This window comes from Nipponia nippon, unplaced genomic scaffold (genome assembly GCF_047370975.1).
Source record: "Nipponia nippon isolate SJK-2023a ecotype South Korea unplaced genomic scaffold, ASM4737097v1 scaffold_5, whole genome shotgun sequence".
Lineage (NCBI taxonomy): Eukaryota > Metazoa > Chordata > Aves > Pelecaniformes > Threskiornithidae > Nipponia > Nipponia nippon.
This window is the reverse complement of record NW_028262369.1, coordinates 50,194,171-50,213,868: the sequence shown is the minus strand read 5'-3', so window position 1 is coordinate 50,213,868 and position 19,698 is coordinate 50,194,171. Positions and strand designations below refer to the sequence as shown.

General features: G+C 44.6%; 1 protein-coding gene across 1 annotated transcript; it reads left to right on the top strand.

Moving 5' to 3' along the window:
- The first annotated feature begins 525 nt into the window (after window positions 1–525).
- Window positions 526–19,329, top strand: TMCO1 (transmembrane and coiled-coil domains 1). The gene is made up of 7 exons (XM_009462492.2): window positions 526–718; window positions 2,084–2,161; window positions 5,606–5,665; window positions 9,227–9,273; window positions 9,882–9,949; window positions 13,528–13,672; window positions 18,976–19,329. Exons 1-7 carry the CDS (start codon window positions 649–651, stop codon window positions 19,072–19,074), a joined length of 567 nt encoding a protein of 188 aa, XP_009460767.1. The 5' UTR covers window positions 526–648; the 3' UTR covers window positions 19,075–19,329.
- The last annotated feature ends 369 nt before the right edge of the window (window positions 19,330–19,698 follow it).

Genomic DNA, 19,698 nt, shown 5'->3' with positions numbered 1-19,698 from the left:
CACAATTTTAGAAATCAGGAAGGCTGCTCCACACAACCCCTTGGTGACCGTGGTGGGAACGCTGAACAAGATGCCCTGTGCATCGTCTCCTGCAAAAGGCCTCAGAGCGGCTCGGAGGGAGCCGTGTGGGGCACCACGGCCCAGCAAGACCCGGGGAGAGCAGCGCTGGCAGCAGGAACCCCACCACGGGCCCTGCGCAGGGCCTGGGCACCACCAGAACCAGGTGTGTGGGACTCGGGGGGTGCTGGGGCAGGAGGCCGGCCCCCTCCCAGCCACAGGGGTGGCGCCTGGTCCCGGCTCCGCTCCCCAAGGAGAGCCGTGCCCGGGGACCCCTACCCCCGCCGCCATGACAGGCTGCGCGGCGCCACGAGGCCGCGCTCTCCGAAGCCGGCGGGAGGGGCGGGGCCCCGCCGCCAGCATTGACAGCCGCCCCGCCCAATCAGAGCAGCGTCCGCTGGCACTTTCCCCGCCCCTCGCTCTTCCCGCGGCTTCTCTCTGAGCGCCGCGTCGATTGGTCAGTGTAGCTTCCCGGAAGCGCGGGAGCTCGCTTCCGGCTGTTGCTAGGCGACGTGGTCCCCGGTAGCTTCCGGGTGGCGGGGTCTATTTCCGGGAGCGCGGCAGCGTTACCGGGGTGGGGGTGGCACCATCATGAGCACCATGTTCGCCGACACCCTCCTCATCGTCTTTATCTCGGTGTGCACCGCGCTGCTGGCCGAGGGTGAGTGCCGGGCCGCCGCTCCCTCAGCCGGCCGCGGGCCGGTGGGGCCTGTCCCAGCTGGGTGCTGGCGGAGCGGGGAGGGCCTTGGGGCCGGTCCTGGCCTGGGGTTCAGTTACTCAGGGCCGCCTGAGGCCTGGTGGTTGGCGGCTGGCTTAGGCAGGGTGTAGGTACCGCGAAGGATAGCAGTGAATAACTCTCAGACAAAACTGACCTCTGATGTGAAGGGGTGGGGATTGGGTTCGTTTGGTCGAGGAGGAGGAAGGCTGTGGGAGGATGGGCTAACGGTTTCCAGTGTGCCTGAAAGAGGACACTGGTGGTTTTCTGTAGCTCTTGTGGGAAGGATGTGAGAAAATTGCCTGAACTTGCAATGATGGTGACTTAGATTGGTTGCTTGAAAGGGCTTTTTAAACGGTAGAGTGTTGAAATAGGTGCACCTTTTTAAAGACAAGTTGGATAGGTACCTTTTGGGGTAGTCAAAGTTGGAGGCCGCTCCCTCTTCCTGGCACTGAGCTATATCCCTAAATCTTCTTTGTAACAGAGCTGCAAGATATCGTCTCTGGGTGTTCAAGGGTGGGGAGAGTCCCAGGTGGAATATACTTGCTTTTTAGGAGCTCTACTGCATTGCATTTGGGGTTAGATGGTGTACACATCTGTTGCCTTTCACAATACAAAGCTGCATTGACCTCAGAAGCTTCTACATCTCTTCTCTGCAGCTAGTAATCCCTGGGTCTCAGTAGCACTGTCCTGTTGTCAGACCAAAGCCAAAAAAAGGGCCAAAAGTTTTGTATAGGAGCTCAGATTAAACTGTCCACAAACCACTGGTTCTGCACTTGTGGCACAACTTGTTTTGGTGACGTTTGAGTGCAAGGAGTTAGACTGGAGAATCTCTTGAGATCTCTTATAGCCCAATATCTCTGTCTGCCTTTTCAAAATGTGCTACTACTAATGGGCATGTCCTGGTAGGAGCGGAAATTACTCCTTGGGCCTTAATTAGGTGCTATGAAAATGTAGAACACAAAGATGTTTATTACTTTAATCAGCTCCTGGTTTTAAGGTGAACAACAGCTGGTAAATATGATCATGAAGGAACTGAATGAGACCTACAAAACAGCAGTGCTCAGTAAGATAGCTGGTAACTTCTAAAGGCTTTTTTTTTTAATAGGCACCATTGTTACATGGAACTTGAGAAGGAGATTTGAAGGGAAGTGATGATAAGCTTTCTGGTGATCTGTGGTACCTTTGCTGTATTATAGTGTGGTTTTGTAGACCTGATGTCTATTTTTTGCATATGTATTTGCTAACTTGTATCGCTATTATTGCAAGAATTCTTTACTTCTCTAGTTACTTGCTGAGTGTTTGTTTCAGGTATAACTTGGGTGCTGGTATACCGAACAGACAAATACAAGAGATTAAAGGCTGAAGTGGAAAAACAGAGCAAGAAATGTAAGTACTCTTCAGGCATTAGAGAACGTGTCTTGCTGCTCTTGTTATATCGTGCTTTAGCAGATGTCAAATTGAATAGAGTCTGTGCTCTGAGAAATTCCTGCTGCCTCTTCTGCTGAGGGAGAGAACTTTCTTCAGCTTGGATTTCATAGGAGCGTAATTTTACAAGGTACACAAATCTGTACTGAGGGGACTTGTTTCTGTCCTTCATTCTGGTCTTTTGCTGGAGGGAAGGTTAGTACAAAGACCTGTTGCGTTGTCTGAATTGCTCTTCCTCTTAATGGAGGACAGGAGGGAGTAAGAGATCAGTACTGGCATCTTTTTTTCTGAACATGAGTAGCCAGTGTCTGTATATGTAGATTCCTTTAGATACCTGAAATAAGTTCAAAGATGCAGTTTCTGCTTTTCAAGGGCAGTGGAGAATTTGAGATCTGTAGTAAGAAAGAACTAGGATTGAATAATGAATACCATGAGAGAAAAGCATAAAATAAAGAGTAAAAGTGATGATTAATGGTGGGGGATGAGTAAAGACAAAGTCATGATAGAAAAGTCTGAGCTTTCAGCTGGTATAAAAATAAGTTATACTAGTGCAAACTGGAAACAAATAGAATTGATTAGAAAAAGAAGTCCCAGGTTACTTCAGTTACATGTTACTGAGAGGCATTGAACAAAGGACAAGGGAGGAAGGGAAAAGGGAGCAGAGGCTGAGCAGTCAGAAGATATGCATCGGATATTAAGAGGAATGGCGAACAGGAGGGTCTAAGCATGGAGTGTTTCAATGGACTTGTCTGTATCAGAAGCCAAGGAGCAGAGGAGAAATTCAGCTGACCTTTCAAACTCAACTGTATGCGCCTACACAAGTTGCAGCAGTAAGAGACAGCACACAACAATGGGGCCCAAACCTGAGCTGGTTTTACCTTAAAAGTATTTCACCATGATGTCAGCGCTCTTAATGTGTGAGAGAACAATGTTATCAAAGCATACTCTTTCAAGTCTAGCTTATTCCAGCCTTCTCCTGGGCAAAATAAACTGAAGAGTTGAAGTATAGTCATGCTTGTGTCACAGCTCCTAAATTAGGGGCTTTTTGTCATCACAGCAGTAGCATATGGGGATTGCATCTCTGCCTGCCTCACTTTAATCCCACTTGACTGACAAAACTGTGTAGGGTGGAATTAGCCCCAGAAGACCAAGTTAGAGAAGTAGTTGAAACCCAGCTGAAAACTTTGAGTTAATGTCCTAGTGTGTTGAAAGCAGTTAGGAGGACTTAATCTCTGGGGCTTTCTGACTGCTGTAAGAGTTTAATGCTGTTTGTTTTTATAGCTCTCCTGGTATCTAGGCTATAATCTGTGATGGGAAAGATGTGAGGTTCATGCATCTCAATTAGTTTCTAACCTCCTTGTTTGATTTCCCCACCCCCAACAAAAAAAAAAGTAAAACCAAATAAGCTTGGCTTTTCTCTTTTCCTCCTAAGCTAAGGACAGCTGGCTGACCTGAAGGCTTACAGACAACTTGCAGAGTAGACCACTTGAGCCACACCTTTCAACTGTTATCTAACGCATCTGAAACAGGAAAAAACACATTTGAGATCTTTAAGTGCTCCCATGAGAGTCCTAGCAATCCTTAGGATTTGCAAAAACAAATGGGCCAAGTGGTGTGCTTGAGCAGACATTGTTACTCACAGTCCTTAGTTTCATCTTTCTGTCCTCTTTCTGTTGAGAAGCACAGCATTGTCTGAAACCGCTGCAGAGATTATAGTAAGCGTTCTGGGGTAAATGTAGTGGTAAATTTGCAAGGCTGAAGGCTATCCTTAGAATTGCTGCTATGTTGCTCATGTACGTTCCCACAGTCATGTACGTTCCCACAGACAGGCTTTCGAGAATGCCTGACAGTTATTTGTCCTGCTCGAACCATAAGGGGAGTAGGGCTGTAGAGTTCCTCGGGGTTGGCATAAGGCTTAATAGTGCTGTCTAGAGTGAAGCTGGGGTCTGGAGGAGCCCTCTTGTTAGGGCTGGGAGCAATAGGTAGGCCTGAAAAGGGTCAGTGTTCTTCAGTTGGGTTTAGAGTGGGGGGCCATGGGGTTATGTGGACTAGGATTGATGGACTGATCAGGATCTCCCAGCTGGATTTGGCATAAGGAAGGTTATGGAGAGAGCATTCTGTTAGCACTGGGTGGGTTGTGTCATCTGGTACCTCTCTCCCGCATTCCCTGTAAGCAGACTTCCCTGTTTTTTCCCCTTGTGCTAGCCTGCCCATCAGAGGTATGCTTGTTCTTTGGAAAAAACAATTGTCTTACCTAAACATCATGTCTTCCATGGTAAAGTAGTATCTTGTCTGGGCTAGTGTGGTTTTCTTAGCAGTTGTGACTCACTTGCTTATCACAGGCATTTCAGAAGCCAGCACTACAAATCCTTGTGTGACTTTAAAAGCTGGCTCTCTTTTTCACCTGTGCTTTGAAATCAAGGCTAGATCTGTGCTCAGCTAGTATTTCCTATGGGAGAACAGTCCTAATGCTCAGGTCTCTAAGCTGGTTCTGTGAGCTAACAAAGAGCCAAGTCTATTCGTTGGTAGAGTAGATATGGTACAGATACATAGAGTTTAGAGTAAATAAAGGGTTTGCTATCTGTTGTTAAACCATAGCCATGCTTTATCATCTCCACTTCTTGTAGTGCTCTTGTTATAGGTCTTAAATTAAAATGTCTCTTACTTTCTGGAAGAGCTCTTCTTGCTGTCAGCAGAAGAGCGTTTGCAGATGAGCAGCCCATTTACTGTGTTATAAGTTCACTGTACTGGCTTTATGTTAGCCTTTTTTGCTGCAGTGGTAGTTGTTTGCAGATGCTTGGTGAGTGTCTGATTTGGGGTCTTAGTAACTTTGAGTTTAGGCTCCTACTTTAAAATATTGGAAATGATTCAGTACTAATTAATTGAAGAATGGAGAGGCTGTGGCTGGCTGCTTGGACAGCATTTCCCCTGAGAATGCCTGCCTGTGAAGAAGGGATGTACAAGAACACAGGCTCTCCTATATTCTGCTTCCCACTGCAGATAATCAGGAGCAGAGCTTGCCACAAAGCTCTTTTCACTACACTTGCTGAATCAAAAGTACTGTCTAGTACTAATGACAAATCAGCAAGGGTCATTTGAGCCAAAATTGTCCCCAGACTGCTCAGTTAACAGTTTAATGGGCTCTTGACAGAGTTTAAAATTAACCCTTTAAATATTATGATACATCATCCAGGGTTTTGAATTTTTTTAATTATTTTTAAGTGTTTGGTGGAGTCAGCCTTGGTGGTTTATAACTTGTTGATTCTGAATATGTTCTTAGTCATACCTAGCTTCCTTTTTTGCCTCTCTTCTCTAAAGGAATACAATGTTTTGTTTTGTGTGTGGAAAACGGGTGGTGGTATCCCTACGCAGAAATGATGGAATATCTTTCTTTTCACTTGGCAGTGGAAAAGAAGAAGGAAACAATAACTGAATCTGCAGGCCGACAGCAGAAAAAGAAAATAGGTAAGATTGGGAGAGGAGTGCAGGGCCTCAAGAATGAGGGAAGGTTGAGAAACTTATAGAGGTCATTATCCTTTCCTTCCTTTCAAAGCTATTTATTTAAAGTGGTACTAGAGCTGATTTTTGGCTTGATGACTGGAATATCAACACATTTGCCTTACTCCTCCAAGACAGGAGACATCTAGCCTCCTGATGGCTTTAGTCAAATGTAGAAAAGGGCAGCATCACTGAGAGGAGCAGCACTTCTTGCTGAACTGGTTGCCTTTCTCTTGGATTTGAGCCTTTATATCAGTGACTGTTGTTAACTTCTGTTGTCAAAGCTCTTTGCTGCAGTGCACTGTCAGCTTGCAATAGCTATATGACTGTATGATTGTGATTTTTTGGATCTTTCATTTTTTTTCCTCATTTGAACACTTCAGAGCTGAAGGTGTTTGCATGTTAACTCTAACTGCACTTAGATTTTTTTCAAGTTTGATTAAATTAGTTTTGCTCAATTTTAAGTAGTGTTTTATTTTTCCATTATTTTTTGTTGTCAATAAGCTTAAGTCTTTCCAGGTAAAGTGAACTCTTTCAGTGCTGAACTATGAAATAACGACGTGGTAGATGTTTAACGGACATGAGTTTTGGAAAGTTCTGTTATCTTCAGGACTCTGAAGTAAAACGTGCTGCAAAGCTCAGTTAAATTATTACAAAAATTGTGGCAGGAACACTTCTGAAAGCTCCTGGGAGTTGGTTTCCTCATTCCTCTGTAACACCAGGTAGCTGGATTAGTCATTTGATCTGTACAAAGCTTGGGAATAATTATAAACATCTTCAAACAGTTCTCCCTAGGTATAAAACCTGTTATCGCTAGACTCTTGAAGGGACAGGAGCCAAAATTCTTCCTCTTGCGCATTTTCAGTTCTTAATCTTGAATAATCCATGCATGGGATGAATACTACTTTGTGAATAAGGCAACTTTTTAATGTTACACGCTGTTGTTACATATGGCCGCTTTTGAATGCGTGGCAATGACTTTTTTGCAGGGCACCATCCAAGCTATGTTCTTAGCAGAGAATATTTTACTTGTGCTTGGATTAAACTAATAAACAATAGAATCTGAGGAATTCAGATGCTCCACCAATTTTTTTGTACACTGAATTAATCTTGTTTTGCAAATGCAAAACAAAGCACAAAGGGACTAAGAACAGAACTTAGGAAATGACCACTGATTTTGTTTGCTGTGATGCTTGCTGGCCAAGCCTAAGATACGGAGACTGACTTTCTGATTTTTTTTTTTTTTGCATGTGCTGCATAACTTCAGTGTCTCATTTGTTTTCAGGCAGAGCTGAATTCTTAGTGTTTATGAAAAATCAGGCCCTAAATGCCAAGCTGGACATCCAGAAAATGACTCGCAGCTGTTAACTGCTTTTGAAATCTCTGATCCCAATAACTTACTGGATGTCAGATCATTCTGCAAGATGTAGTGTTGTTGTAACAGCAAATTTACTTGTGCTGGAGTTCCTTCAAATTCTACCATTCTAGTTAAAAAAAAAAAAAGAGCTGAGGCTTTAAGGATAAGTCACAGCTGTGGTACAGACCTGCCTCAGTTGCCATCTGTTTTGTGCACAGAAGGTGTGTGTATGATATTACTTGGTTACATAAGGGATGAATCATACATAGGAGGAGGTAGGGTGAAAGTTGCATGGGAAGGCTTAATTTGGTGTTTCCTACTTATCAGACTTTTTATTTTTAAGTGTAAAGTGAACCAACTTCAGTCACATTGTGTCTAAATCACCTTTCACACTGCTGGAACAGGACACCTTTAACATCATGGTGTAGCCCTCTGTCATTTCAGCTTAAGGAGTGTGTGTGTTAGCTTAAACTTTGCTACTGTTTTCTGTGTCCATGTGCCCCTGGAAGAAAAGACAGTGATGTTCCCAGGGGTGCTGGGTAGACAGCAAAACACAAACAAAAAACACACAATGCTGGCAAATAAGATTATTGCTGTATCCCTGTATCTTCATGGTTTGTGTTCCAATGAGCAGAATAAGATTTTGGACTCCAGGGTACTGCTTGTTGACCCAGTTCTCTTTTTCTGTGCCTCTACTCAGCTATATAGCAAAGTACTTAAAGGCTGCTTATGTATGACTTGGGCAGGAATAGACCATTTATGTAAGGACAGCCAGAGCCTGTTTGTTTTGAATTTGTAGAAATGGGTGAGAAACAGGTCAGGTATATTGGGGGATCAGGGCTGTATTCTTTATCCCTGTGTAACCTTTAGCCCATCTAAATAGATGGTTAGGTATGTAGCAGAGGGAAAAAACAAGTATTTGTGCCAAATGTGATTCCTAAAGAGCTGGCCTGTGGTTGCTGAAATGTCCCAGAACAAAACTCTCCACCTGGGTCAGGAAGCAGGTGTTTGGGAAGTTCCTGCCAGAGTGGATGGTTTGTAGTTAGGAGCAATTGAAAACAGCAATGAGGATTCTAAGCAATTGGATAGGAGCATTGCTATTGCCTTTCATAATGCTTACTGTGAGTCCCTGTATTTATCAGGGGCTTGAAAGATAACTGTTGAGCTCCTGTGCTGTGGGCCTCTTGTACTGAAACTTCAGCAAGGGATTCACTGGACAACTTGCATGCTGGATAGCCCTTGACAGTCCTTCTGCATCCCCCCTCTCTTTGCTCACACTGTTCGTTGGATATTTCTTCATCGTCCACATCCTTACTTCAGCTAGATGTTGCTTCCAAGCCCTGGCTGCCCCTCTGGATCCTCAGTCTGAGAGGAGCATAGTGGACAAGGGACGATGGGAATGTGGGACAAGAAAGGTGACAGGTGGTGGATAATGCTCAAGGCCAGAGCAGTCCTCCAATGAGGGGCATGGAAAACGCCCTCTCAGAAAACTAGGCATCTTTGAAGTTTGTGGTGACTTAAGGACAGACTAAATTTCCAAAACAGTATTTTAAAGTATTCTCTGCAAAGCATAGTAATACATGCGTTACTGAAATTCATGTAGAAAATATCTTTCCTCTTTGGAGAATCTTCTGGGTGTGACAAGGGTCCAAAATTCATTACTAAGACCAGCAGGATGTTAGCCTTGTGGAGGTGCAGCTCCCAGCTCTGTGTACAGTTTCGGAGTCCCTTGTGACACCTCCAAAATGAAATCCTTTCTTACATAATGTATTTATAATGGTGAGCCTGGTGTGCAGCAAATTGAGACTGCTCTCTTTCGGAAATGTGATATAGAGGCACTGTCTGTTTTCTGGCAACACTGTTCATGCTACTGTGTTAGTTGGTTGAGTTCGCAAATTTGACATTCTGTGCATTTCTTTCAAAAGCGCTGAATGTGTGTTTCTAGCCTCCTCCTCTTTTGTGCCTGCTTTGCTGCATGTTGCTGTGGTGGAGAAGCAGTTGACTATGTACAGTTTTTCACTTTCTGCTGTCTGAGATAGAGAGCTGGAGTTGGTTTTGGAAGTGTTATTTGTTTGAAGAGCCAAGAAGGTTAAGTCTTCCTGGAAAGGAAAACACTCTGATTTCTGGGTTAGTACAACTGATTATAACTGTTGTTGTTTTTGTCCTTACAGAGAGACAAGAAGAGAAACTGAAGAATAACAACAGGGACTTGTCAATGGTAAGAAAACTAAAGCAAGTTTGAAGATTTCAGTCAGCTTTCCAACAGAAAGACTATGCAATTGGCAGACATAGTGGCTTTTCCTCCTGAAAGGTCCTTCTGGATTATCTATTTCTAATAGCTACAGATTTTAGTATGAGCCACAGAGTTCTCCAGGAGTTACTGCCTCATCTCATGCCCAGCCTTAGCTATTTTCATCTTTGTAAGTCTCCATGATGTTTTCAAAGTAGAATTAATTTGTCTGACTTCCTCTTGTAAGTTCTGACTTCATAATGATCCCCTGCTGATTGATTGTATAGGCTTAAGGAAAAAACAAACAAACAACCTGTGAAGGTAACAGGATAGTTCTTGAGCACTCCCCCGCCCGCCCCTGAAGCAGCTCTTCACATCCGTGGTCCACTTTGTGGCTGCCTTTATACCCAGCTGTTGACCAAACTTCTCTTCAGGAGTTCTCCAGTCACTTTTACAATCCCTCTACCCTTCTAGGTCATCTTTTTTTCCTACTGGATTCCAGTGATGTTGTACAAAGCCTGTTCTTAAGGGTGCGAGCCCATAATCCCTCAGTGTAGGCCTATTGTTTTGATTATCTCTGACCTTTCTGCTTGCAGGTTCGGATGAAATCCATGTTTGCCATTGGCTTCTGCTTCACTGCCTTGATGGGAATGTTTAACTCCATGTAAGTATCAACTTTCTGGATTTTTATTAAATTTTCATGGTGAATATATTCTCCACCTTCTCTCTGTCACCTGAAGTGTTACAGTGACAGAGTCCATCCAAGAACCATAACTAATCTATGTAAAAATGGATCAATATTTCATATGAAGATGCTGTTGTTTGGTCATCACACCCATATTCTGCTCAAGAGGGAGCACTGCATGCTGAATCCAATCAAACTGAACAAATTGCATTCAATCTAGACACAGCTCTAACATCCTTTCTGCTTGGGAGCATCTCGGTAAGGGCAAGTTTGGTAGCTGTCAGGCAAGCAGCTACAGTCTTCAGCTTCTTTGGCTTTGCTATAATAGTGTGACCAAAGAATGCTCTTGCAAGCAAAACTGGGTCAGCTCCCTTGCCCTTAGAAATGAGCTGTAATTGCAGAGTTTGTTGTTGCCCTACTTAAGGTGATCAGAGTCAAGATACTAGCAGGTCCAGACATCGGCTCTAATCTTCTTTTGCTTTAAAAATGACCTGGGATAGGTCTAGTTTTAACAAAAAAAAATACAGAAAAAGCCCAAACTAGTTTGCACAGTTGTAGACAGCTTTATTTCGGACATGCAAAACTGAAAGACTCTGCTTGACTCTTAAACCTTGATTCAGTCTTGAAATGTGAACTTCCCATTGGCTGTGAAATCTGAAGATAACATAAATATGGTTAGTATAACTTTTGGGAGGCTGCTTAATATCTGGGCAATATACTTGTCCTGCAAACAGGATTTTATGTTCTTGGGCACCAAAACCTTTGGTCTCTGTGCTGGCAGTCCTCAGGATAGAGTCAATTATTATTTTACTGTAGATCTGTGAGTGGATAAATTGCAAACAGGGGGTAACATAATAACAGAAGAACCACTCTGTGGACTCTTCATTTATTCAGCTTAGTCAGACTTCAGCATCTAGCATTCTCTGGAATGTTGTGAAACTCAGCAGAGGAACACAGCACTAAAGGACTTTAAGATTTGGATACAATCTCGAGTCATTGATGTCTCATTTAACTGTAGTCCTGAGTGGGGACGGAGGTGCATCGTGAGTCATGTGCCCAGCAACATAATGTCAATGGGGGATTTATGGTGCATTTGAGGCATTCAAGTGCTTGCCTGGCTATTTGGGTGCAATACAAACACCACCACCGCCCTGCCTGTGAAACAGACTGAAAAACAAACTAAAAAAACCCACCCTACTCTGCCCACTTTCCTAGAGTGGGGAAGAGGCAGTTCAGAGTATGCTATGACTGATGAGTGTTACAGGACGCTACGTTCATCAAGAGCTTTAGGAAGGAACTGATTTTGGTTAAATCCTGTGTGGCTCCTCCTTCCATAGATATTAACCTAAAAATCAGTTTATTGGTGTCTTCTCCTTTAAGACCACCAAGTTTACTTGTCTTGTTCCTCTTTTGAGGATTCCTGCCCACAGCGACCATGCTATAAGCCACAGACCACAGATGAAGCTTTGGGGCATATCTGTCCTTTAACTATCTCTTTCTTTAGAGGGAACCTGAACAGCAGGAGTATCCAGAGAGCTCACTGATTGTTTGAATTGAAATAGCTTTCTTACTAATAGCTGAGGCTATTGAATTAAAATTTAAAGATTTGGCTGTCTTGTCTTTGGGGCTAGATAGTTAAATTTTTGCTCCTGGTCTCACTACAAGGTAGCTAGTGCACTTGTATCTGAATGGCAGCTTTGATAGGTTGTACTTGCACTGTTTGAAGCTGATAGAATGGTTTGATGGAGCTGGTTCTCACTTATGTACTGTCATTCTCTTGACATAGCATAAAGAGCAGCTGCTTGTCTCAGGAGGAGAGTACTTCAGTTATGAATTCAGGAGGCTCTTAGGCTCCCTCTGGGAAGCTGCTACTGCCAGGTCATCCATGGACGTGCTGTGGGTGTGGTATGAAAAGGAAGAAAAGGGTGGCTGACACCTGCAATGGTGGTAGCCTCATTTGCTTGCCTTTCCTGTTCTTGAATGAGTTCATTGCTCTGGGGGACAAAAGGAGCAGGAATTGCATGGAAGTAGCGTGATGCGCTGCCCTTTGGACAAGTACTATGCGGACACTGCTGCTCTGTGGCTGGGCACCTCACCTTTACCAAATGCCAGCTTAGCCAAAATGGAAGTTACTGCAATGACTGTCTCCCTTCCTTAGAGTGTCAATAGTAATGGGGCAGCAGGGTGGAACATGCTGGTAGGATATGTAAGTGTCAAGAAGGCTGGTTTAAACCCAAAGAGTAGAATGCTGTGTGTGAAGATAAGCAGCTGAATGACTGTTGTGCTAGGGCAGTGAGATCGGTAGTGGTGGTGGCCTCCAAGCAGATGGGATTTCTCGTGGGAGAGTAATTGGCTTCTGTGTGTCTCGGTTTTCTCTTGTCAGAAACTTTTTAATGCAATCAATTATCTGTCTTACTCTAGGAGTTGTGCGTTTCAGTACCCCTTCGTGATAACTGTGAAAACCTGCTGGAATTAAAAGCAGGTACCTCGGAGTGCTACTGCTGAAGTACTTGTCACTCTCACAGCAGGAATGACACAGAATTTTAAGCCACTGGGGGATGTTACAGGGAGATAAACATCCGTTCCTAGCTCTTTTGCCAAACTGCTTGTGAGATGTAAACAAAGTTGGCGTGTGTTTGAGCTGTAGCTGTGTGAATGCATCTCCACAGGAAAGAACGCTCATTTAGGATCTCTTGAAACAAGAAACACCTGTTAGAAAATCAGCACATGCAGAGAAAATAACATCCAAATATGCACATGCTGATGAGGCATCATACACACTTACTTCAAAAGATTGGGTTGACTGTCTGGGTTGGGAGAAATCTTTGCAAACTGGCCAGAATTCACACTCTGCCTGATGCCCTGGAATGCGGACCTGGAGGAGTTCCAGGAGCAGGACAGGCCGCTTGGAATATGCAGCATCGTCCTGCCTCTGCACTGCCTTCGTTTTCAGAGCTAATGCAGAGAAGACTGTTGGTATTAAAAAGCATTCTGTTGATGGCTCTCTTATGCATCCTTCTTGTGCTGAGAAGTATAGCTGCTCTAGGAAAGAAAAAAGGTGTCTTTGGTTTATGCTCTGCTTAAAAAATGCTCTTTTGCTTAAAGCAAAGAGTCCATCTTCTTGCATTAACTGCAATACAACAGGGTGATAGTCATCCATCTTTTATTCAAGTGCTCACTGTGTTCTGGGAAGTTATCTGCTAAATTTGACTTTAAAATAAAATGTACCGGTAAACACACCAACCAAGATTTTATGAACCAGCAGCTTGTCCAGCTGATCATTTAAATCACTATGAAACACTTTGGCTCTGACTATGGCAAAACTGTTATTGAGGGAAGCCTCCTTATGCTCTGGGTGATTGGGTGTGGAGGGCTTTGTGAGAGAGGTGTATTTAGCCTCCTTGGTGTAGCGTATGTAGAGGTGGGCTGGAGAAGGCAGCATGGCTTTTTAGCCTTCTATGTGGTCTTATCTGCTTGTTGAAGATGCTCGCTTGTTCTTTCTATAGCCAAAGACTCTCTTACTGTCCCCAGTTGTGATCCAGTGCTCTGTTTTCCAGATTTGATGGCCGAGTGGTGGCAAAGCTTCCATTTATCCCCCTCTCATACATCCAAGGTCTCTCCCACCGCAATCTTCTGGGTGAGGATTACACCGACTGCTCCTTCATCTTCCTCTACATTCTCTGCACAATGTCAATCAGACAGGTGAGTACATTGCTGTGTCTCTTGCATACCTGGAGCAGGGAAAGCACGTCGCCATCCATAAAGAGGAGTCTATTATTGCTGCCTATTATTGATCTGTTTGTGGTTTCTGTGTTTGCCTTCATTCCTATGCTTCATATTCAAAGCAATTCTAGGTTGGGATCATAAAAACAGCCACTGTCCTGGACTGATGTAGGAGACTTGACTGGAGACTTGCACCAGGGCACGAGAACAGAGTTGGCAGAAATGGGTTACTTTTGTGTGTGTGTGTGTCTGACTCTGTGGATTGCCATATCAAGAGATTGTCTCCATCAGAAGCCAATCTAAGTACTGCTTCTCAGTAATTATGACTTTTACAGTAATATGAGAAAAGAGAAGTGTAGCATCTTCAGGGGAAACTTTCTTGGTGGCTTGAGGTTCTATAAAGGTTCAATCAGTCCATAAATTTGCTAGAAAAGTAAGGAAAGAGTTAAATCTGTTCTTTTGGGTTTGTCCTTCCTGTTTTTGCTGACTGCACGACTTTTTTCAGAGTCTTAAGAACTTCACTTTTGGTGTCAAGTCTCCCAGTGTGTGGGACGTGACACAGAAAGGGGGTCTGGTATGATAAGCCAAGAGTAGGCTACACATAGCTCTTCAGCAAAGCTGGTTAACCCCATCTTTTGAAATGAGAAGCATCAGTGAGGACAAGGGTAGTGCCTTTTCAGGAAGGTTTGCTAGCAGCTTAAGTGGCAGAATGGCTGATGAGGAGAAGTGGACCTTCACAGTGCAACCAGAAGTCTACTTTGTTTTCCAAATTTCCCCAGAGAGTGCTGGGGATAAGTTAATAGACTTTGGGGGCTGGATGAATGCTGGTGCAACTAGCTGCAAATTCTCTTCTCTTCTGTATTTATATTTCCTTTTTCTTTCATTCACTTCCTGAATTCTTGCTGCTTTTCTCCTTGACCGACTTGTTGCTTTTCCTCAGGGGGTGCCAAGGGACTTAGAAAGACTTAAAGCAGATCAGCAAAGGGAAGTGACATGTTATGCCAGCTGCTGTCAGAAGTTTGGATGAGGTTGATGGAGCAGCTTAATAATAGAGAGTTCCTTTAGTCACAAAGCGCATGCTAGTGAATCGAATTCTCCATAGCCCTCCATATTGGGTGCTTGTATTGAAATGGATGTGTCTGGTCCTATGCAAAAGCAGATAATAAATTGGAGAATAAATTTATGTTGAAAGGGTCACCTGGAGGTCATCTGGCCCACCCCTCATTCCAAGCAGGGCCAACTTCAGAGTAGCAAAGGCCAGGGGCTTCCTCATTCTGTTTGCTGCAAGGCAAATCTTGTTTCACTTCCCAGTAACTGAAGCAGTGTTTGCTGCTTTAAAAGAAATGAGACCTTTTTAGCTCTTAAGAGCATGTTCCTGAATTACTGGGATGCTGTGGGCTGATGCTGTTCCTTCAGGAAATCTTGTCAGGTGCTGCTCTGTGTTACCTGTTACATGGAAAGTTCCTTCTTTCCAATGTTGCAGACTATTATGTGAAACTAAATAGCACTGTCAGCAAGATTTTTCTGCACCCACTGGGTTGATTGGGGAACTCCCCTGCTGAAAAATCCCCCATGGATTTTTTTTTTTGTCCAAAAATACAATTCCTGTGGTTAGTTCTAGTCCTGGGCATTTCCTGATGTTTCCTATTGTGAAATCAGTAGACGGCATGAACTGAGTGGTAGTCCAGTCTGGTTCTGGGCAGAAATGCCGAGCTGTTTGCAGTGGGTTAGGCTTTCAAGAGAAATTCTGGAAAAAAATTGCCCTTGTGCTTGAGAGTTCATGCTGGTGGCCCTGTGGAGGACAGAAGTTACTTTATTGCTTTGGAGAAAGGTGGTTTTGCTCTGAAGTGTTAGATTGCAGCCTTAATAGTGCTGCTTTATCTGTGTGATCGTGGTTAATGATACCTGCAGTTCTCCAGCTGCTAGACAGCTTGGTTTCTTCCTTCTTGATACATGGAGGGAAGGGCAGAGAGCAGCCACATTAGTTTGTGCAAAAGCTAGGAACTGAAGCTGTGATTGCTGGCATCCTGCTCTTGGCTTTATTACTATTTGAAAGAACTGATAACAGCATTGGCAAGAGGACTTTGAAGGGCTGTGAGAGGCCAGGGGAGAGGGGAAGAAAGTAATTAAGGACTTAAAATGGTGCCAAAGTCTTGCTTTCGGTGCTTTCGATGACCTTGGAGGTGAAAGCTTTGTGACCCTTTGTGTTTCACTGTGTGCAAAAGGGGAAATCTCACCAGGTCAGCTTCAAAACAGCTGTTAGGCCAAGGGAGGAGAACTGATGTGGGAGTTAGTGTCTGGCTTGATGCTGCTGACACAGGAGGAGGAGTGGAGGTGTACCAAAAGTTAGAGAACAGGTTGCGAACAAACTAAGGAGACCATACATCCCTCAGCCTTCTCTTAAATCCTGGAGCTGCCTGTGAAGGGATCAAAGACAGGGAAGAGAGACGTCCCTATGGAGCTCAGAAGTAGAGGAACTCGTGTGTGTGTGAGAAAAATGTGACCTGGAGGGAAATGCAGGGGAGTATGTGAGGGTGGGGAGACTAACTGGATGGTGATTAAACTGACATTAGTGGGATGGGCAGTAGCAGCATCAGGCAGTCTCTTAATGTGGTCTTTAGGCATGTGAGGGTGATAAACTCTTCAAACACAGACTGGGAAGCTTGCTGCCTGTGACCTGGCCAGCATCTCCCAAAATAGTCAACTCACAGTGAGTAACTTCCTTTGCGCTGTTCCCAGCTCTCCCTGGCACGTAAATCCTGTCCCCTAGTTCCTCCTGCCTTCCTGTTTGGAGAGAGGAGGGTTGCTGGGAGAGGCCTTCCTAGGGTCCTTGAGCTGTTGGGTTTCAGCTGGGAAAGTCTGCTGCTGGGCTGGGTGGGAGGCATAATGTCAGGGTTACATCCTCTGTCCCTGCTCCTGTTTCTGAACTCCCAGCCTTCACCTGTGCTGTTTGTGAAGAGGAATATGCTGCTGTTCCTCAGGCGTTTGCTGGTCTTTGTTTCCTTTTCACACATGCCTGAACTGTAGATTAGGCTGCTTCTCCCTGAGATGTGTTCCCAGTGGGAAAGGGAGCCAGCAATTATCCCTACTGCCAGGAGTGCACTTTCCCACACGGCCTCATCTTGGGGCAGGGAGCCACTTGCTGCCTTGTCTCTGAGGCTCCTTCTGGGTTTGCAGACAAAAGCAGAAGCAGCTCCTGTACTTCCTGCAGTCATTTGAGGAAAGTTCAGAAGAGCTCAGATGAGGAATTTGGATCTATAAGTCTTACAGTCTTCCCTCCCTGCTCCTGAAGGTGATGGTATTGTTTGTGTTGGAAGGAGACTCTGCAGGCTTCTTTGTGCAATGTGGTGTACACCAGACAGGACAGGTTTCTGCTGGACCTTGCCCCAGCCCTGGTGTTTCCAGCTGTGTAGACTTCAGGATTGCTGTCCAGCAAAACTTGCTTTGCAGCTAATGCAGGAGGCTAGCTGCCTTCCACAGCAAGGAAGGGACTACTGTGGAAGGATAATGCTGGAGAGTGACTCTAGTCTTGAATCCACATACAAACAAGCTGTCATCTCTCTTCCTCTTGGAACTGTTCAAGCAGATGGAGTGAACTTTAGCACCAGAGTTCTCCTCTCTCTTGATACTTAAAGGAACAGAGAGGAGGCAGTGCACACTTCTTTGCTTCCATGGGTGCTGTGCTAGGATCTCTACTCTGCTCCACGGGTAAGCCAGTACAAAGCTGGTAGGATCCCTGTCCTGTCTGCTGCTGAGTCTGCAGCACCCTCTGGTGTTGCTGAATCTGTCCATTAGCTGCTTTTGTTTTCTCCCTTCTGTCCATTTCTTCACTAGGGATGCTCTGAGAAGAGGAACCACAGGAAGGAGTCTCCCACAGTGAAATGCTCGCATATATATATTCAGTTGCTGAATATCAACCAGTGGCTGATTTATGTAGGCCATGGACTAAACCTGATGTAATTCCTTTTCAAGTGTTCCCCTCCTTTACTTTCATGCTTGTGTGTGGGCTGAAACCTTCCTTTCCATAGTCTCCACCTGGAATGATTCAGATTTTTTTTTTAACTTAGTTACTGTGGAATTATGAAGCTCTGTCTGCTTTTTTTTGTTTGTTCTCCTTCCATGATCAAAAAGTTCAAGAACTCTGTGACCTTGCTGTCTGACCTATCCTGACAGTTATTTTGGAGAGGACACTCAGGTTTGAAGAAAATCCTCCTTCCTCCTTTTGTTGTCTCAATAGCCAGGACTCGGCTGGTGACATGAGGGGGACATGGTTGTTTTCTTCTTTCCTTTGCATCAGACATCTTGCCAGCACTGCATGAGCAGCATCTTGAGCTATAGTTATTTACAGTGGAGGATGAAACTGAAAGAACTGATAGCTCTTTGTAGTTGCACTGTTGCAAAATTTGAAAGGAATTTCACAAAAATAAACACCAAACTTTTAAATGTTCTACTGTGAGTTTTTAGCTAATGCCTGGCTCTGCTACTTAATTCTTTCCTTGTTTGTTGTTTTCCACTGAAACACCCTGCTCAGATGCAGATGAGGTCATCTCAATAGTCAGTTTTTGGTTTTTGCTACATATGTTCTGTTATACTGCATATCTCCACCAAACCATTGTTCCGCCTGCATCACTAGCATTCATGTTAATTCTGTGCCTAAGCTCCTGACTTGAACTTGGCACGTGCTCTGGTTGCCATGTTGCTGACCCAAATTCCAACTGCATTAGGAGAGAGCCTTCCTCACCAGCTTGCAGACCCTCAGGCTCTGATGGCTGCCATCAACAGGGGTTTCTGGAACTCATGAAAACCGAGGGCTGCTTCAGTTCTGCCTGTGAGCAGATGTTGAGAACCTGCTCCTGTGTGTGCACTGCAGTTACATTGCAAAGTAACTTTTGTAGGTTGATCTTAAACCAACCAGTGTGCAAAGACATTAACAAGGTACCTGCCAGCTGACTGCGTGTGGTAAGTAGCTGGAGGTGGAAAAGAACCCTCAACCCCAATGTGGATTTAATGATCAGAACGCTTTTGTTGAGGTGGGGGAGAGGGGCCTAGCTCTAATTGTAGCCATTGTAGATGGTTGTCTGGCTCGGTGTAAGCTTTTTCAAATGTATAGGGATAGAGGTCTGATGTATAGTAGCCAGATTGGTAAGGCTATGTGGGTGAGAACCTGAATCTGTTGAAACTAGTGGGAAGGTTGTACTTGTAAGCAGAGTTGGGATTTCTTCCTCTTTGTCTCCCTTGTCATGGTCTGAGAGTATCCTGCTCTTCTGTTCTTGTTTTTGCAGAACATCCAGAAGATGCTCGGTCTTGCTCCTTCCCGGGCTGCCACCAAACAAGCAGGGGGCTTCCTTGGCCCACCACCTCAGGCAGGGAAGTTCTCCTAAAGCACAGTTACAGCCTTCGTGGAAGGTCTGACCAGTGCACAAGACTGTCTTTGGGAGGTAAAAAGATGGGATTCTGCACCAGGCTTCACATGTCCAAAAACAGCCTATGCAGTACTGGCCACAGTCTTGGAAATATCTTCCGTTTGGAGTGTTCTACCAGCAGCTGTTTGCTCATCAAACCAAGAAAGTTCTCAGAAGATAACTTGACCTTTTGTTTCTGGTGTTTCTGAGAAATAAATGGCATGGGCACGTTTATTTAGATGTCTCTTAATTGTGCTGTAGGACAAGTAGCAATACATTGATGTAGTGCAGTTGATTTAGTTTATGGCATGGGAATCAACTCGGGTAGCAAGAGTAGAAAGTAGACCTATCTGCGACGTAGGCAATTTGGAAAATTCAGAACGATCGTGCTGTGAAGTGACTCTCTTGTCTTAGCCATACTGGCTCTAGTCCTGTGTAGCAGGGAGCTGGGGAAGTAGGTGTGCTTCATTCTCACTTTGCAAAGCTTCCAGCGTGGAGGGTGAGGTTTTTCCATTGCCTCAGGTGACTGCAGGCACCAGAACCTGCCCCTGCAGGCAGTCCCCATAGGGGTTATTGATTTCTTGCTTCTGTGACCGGAGGTTT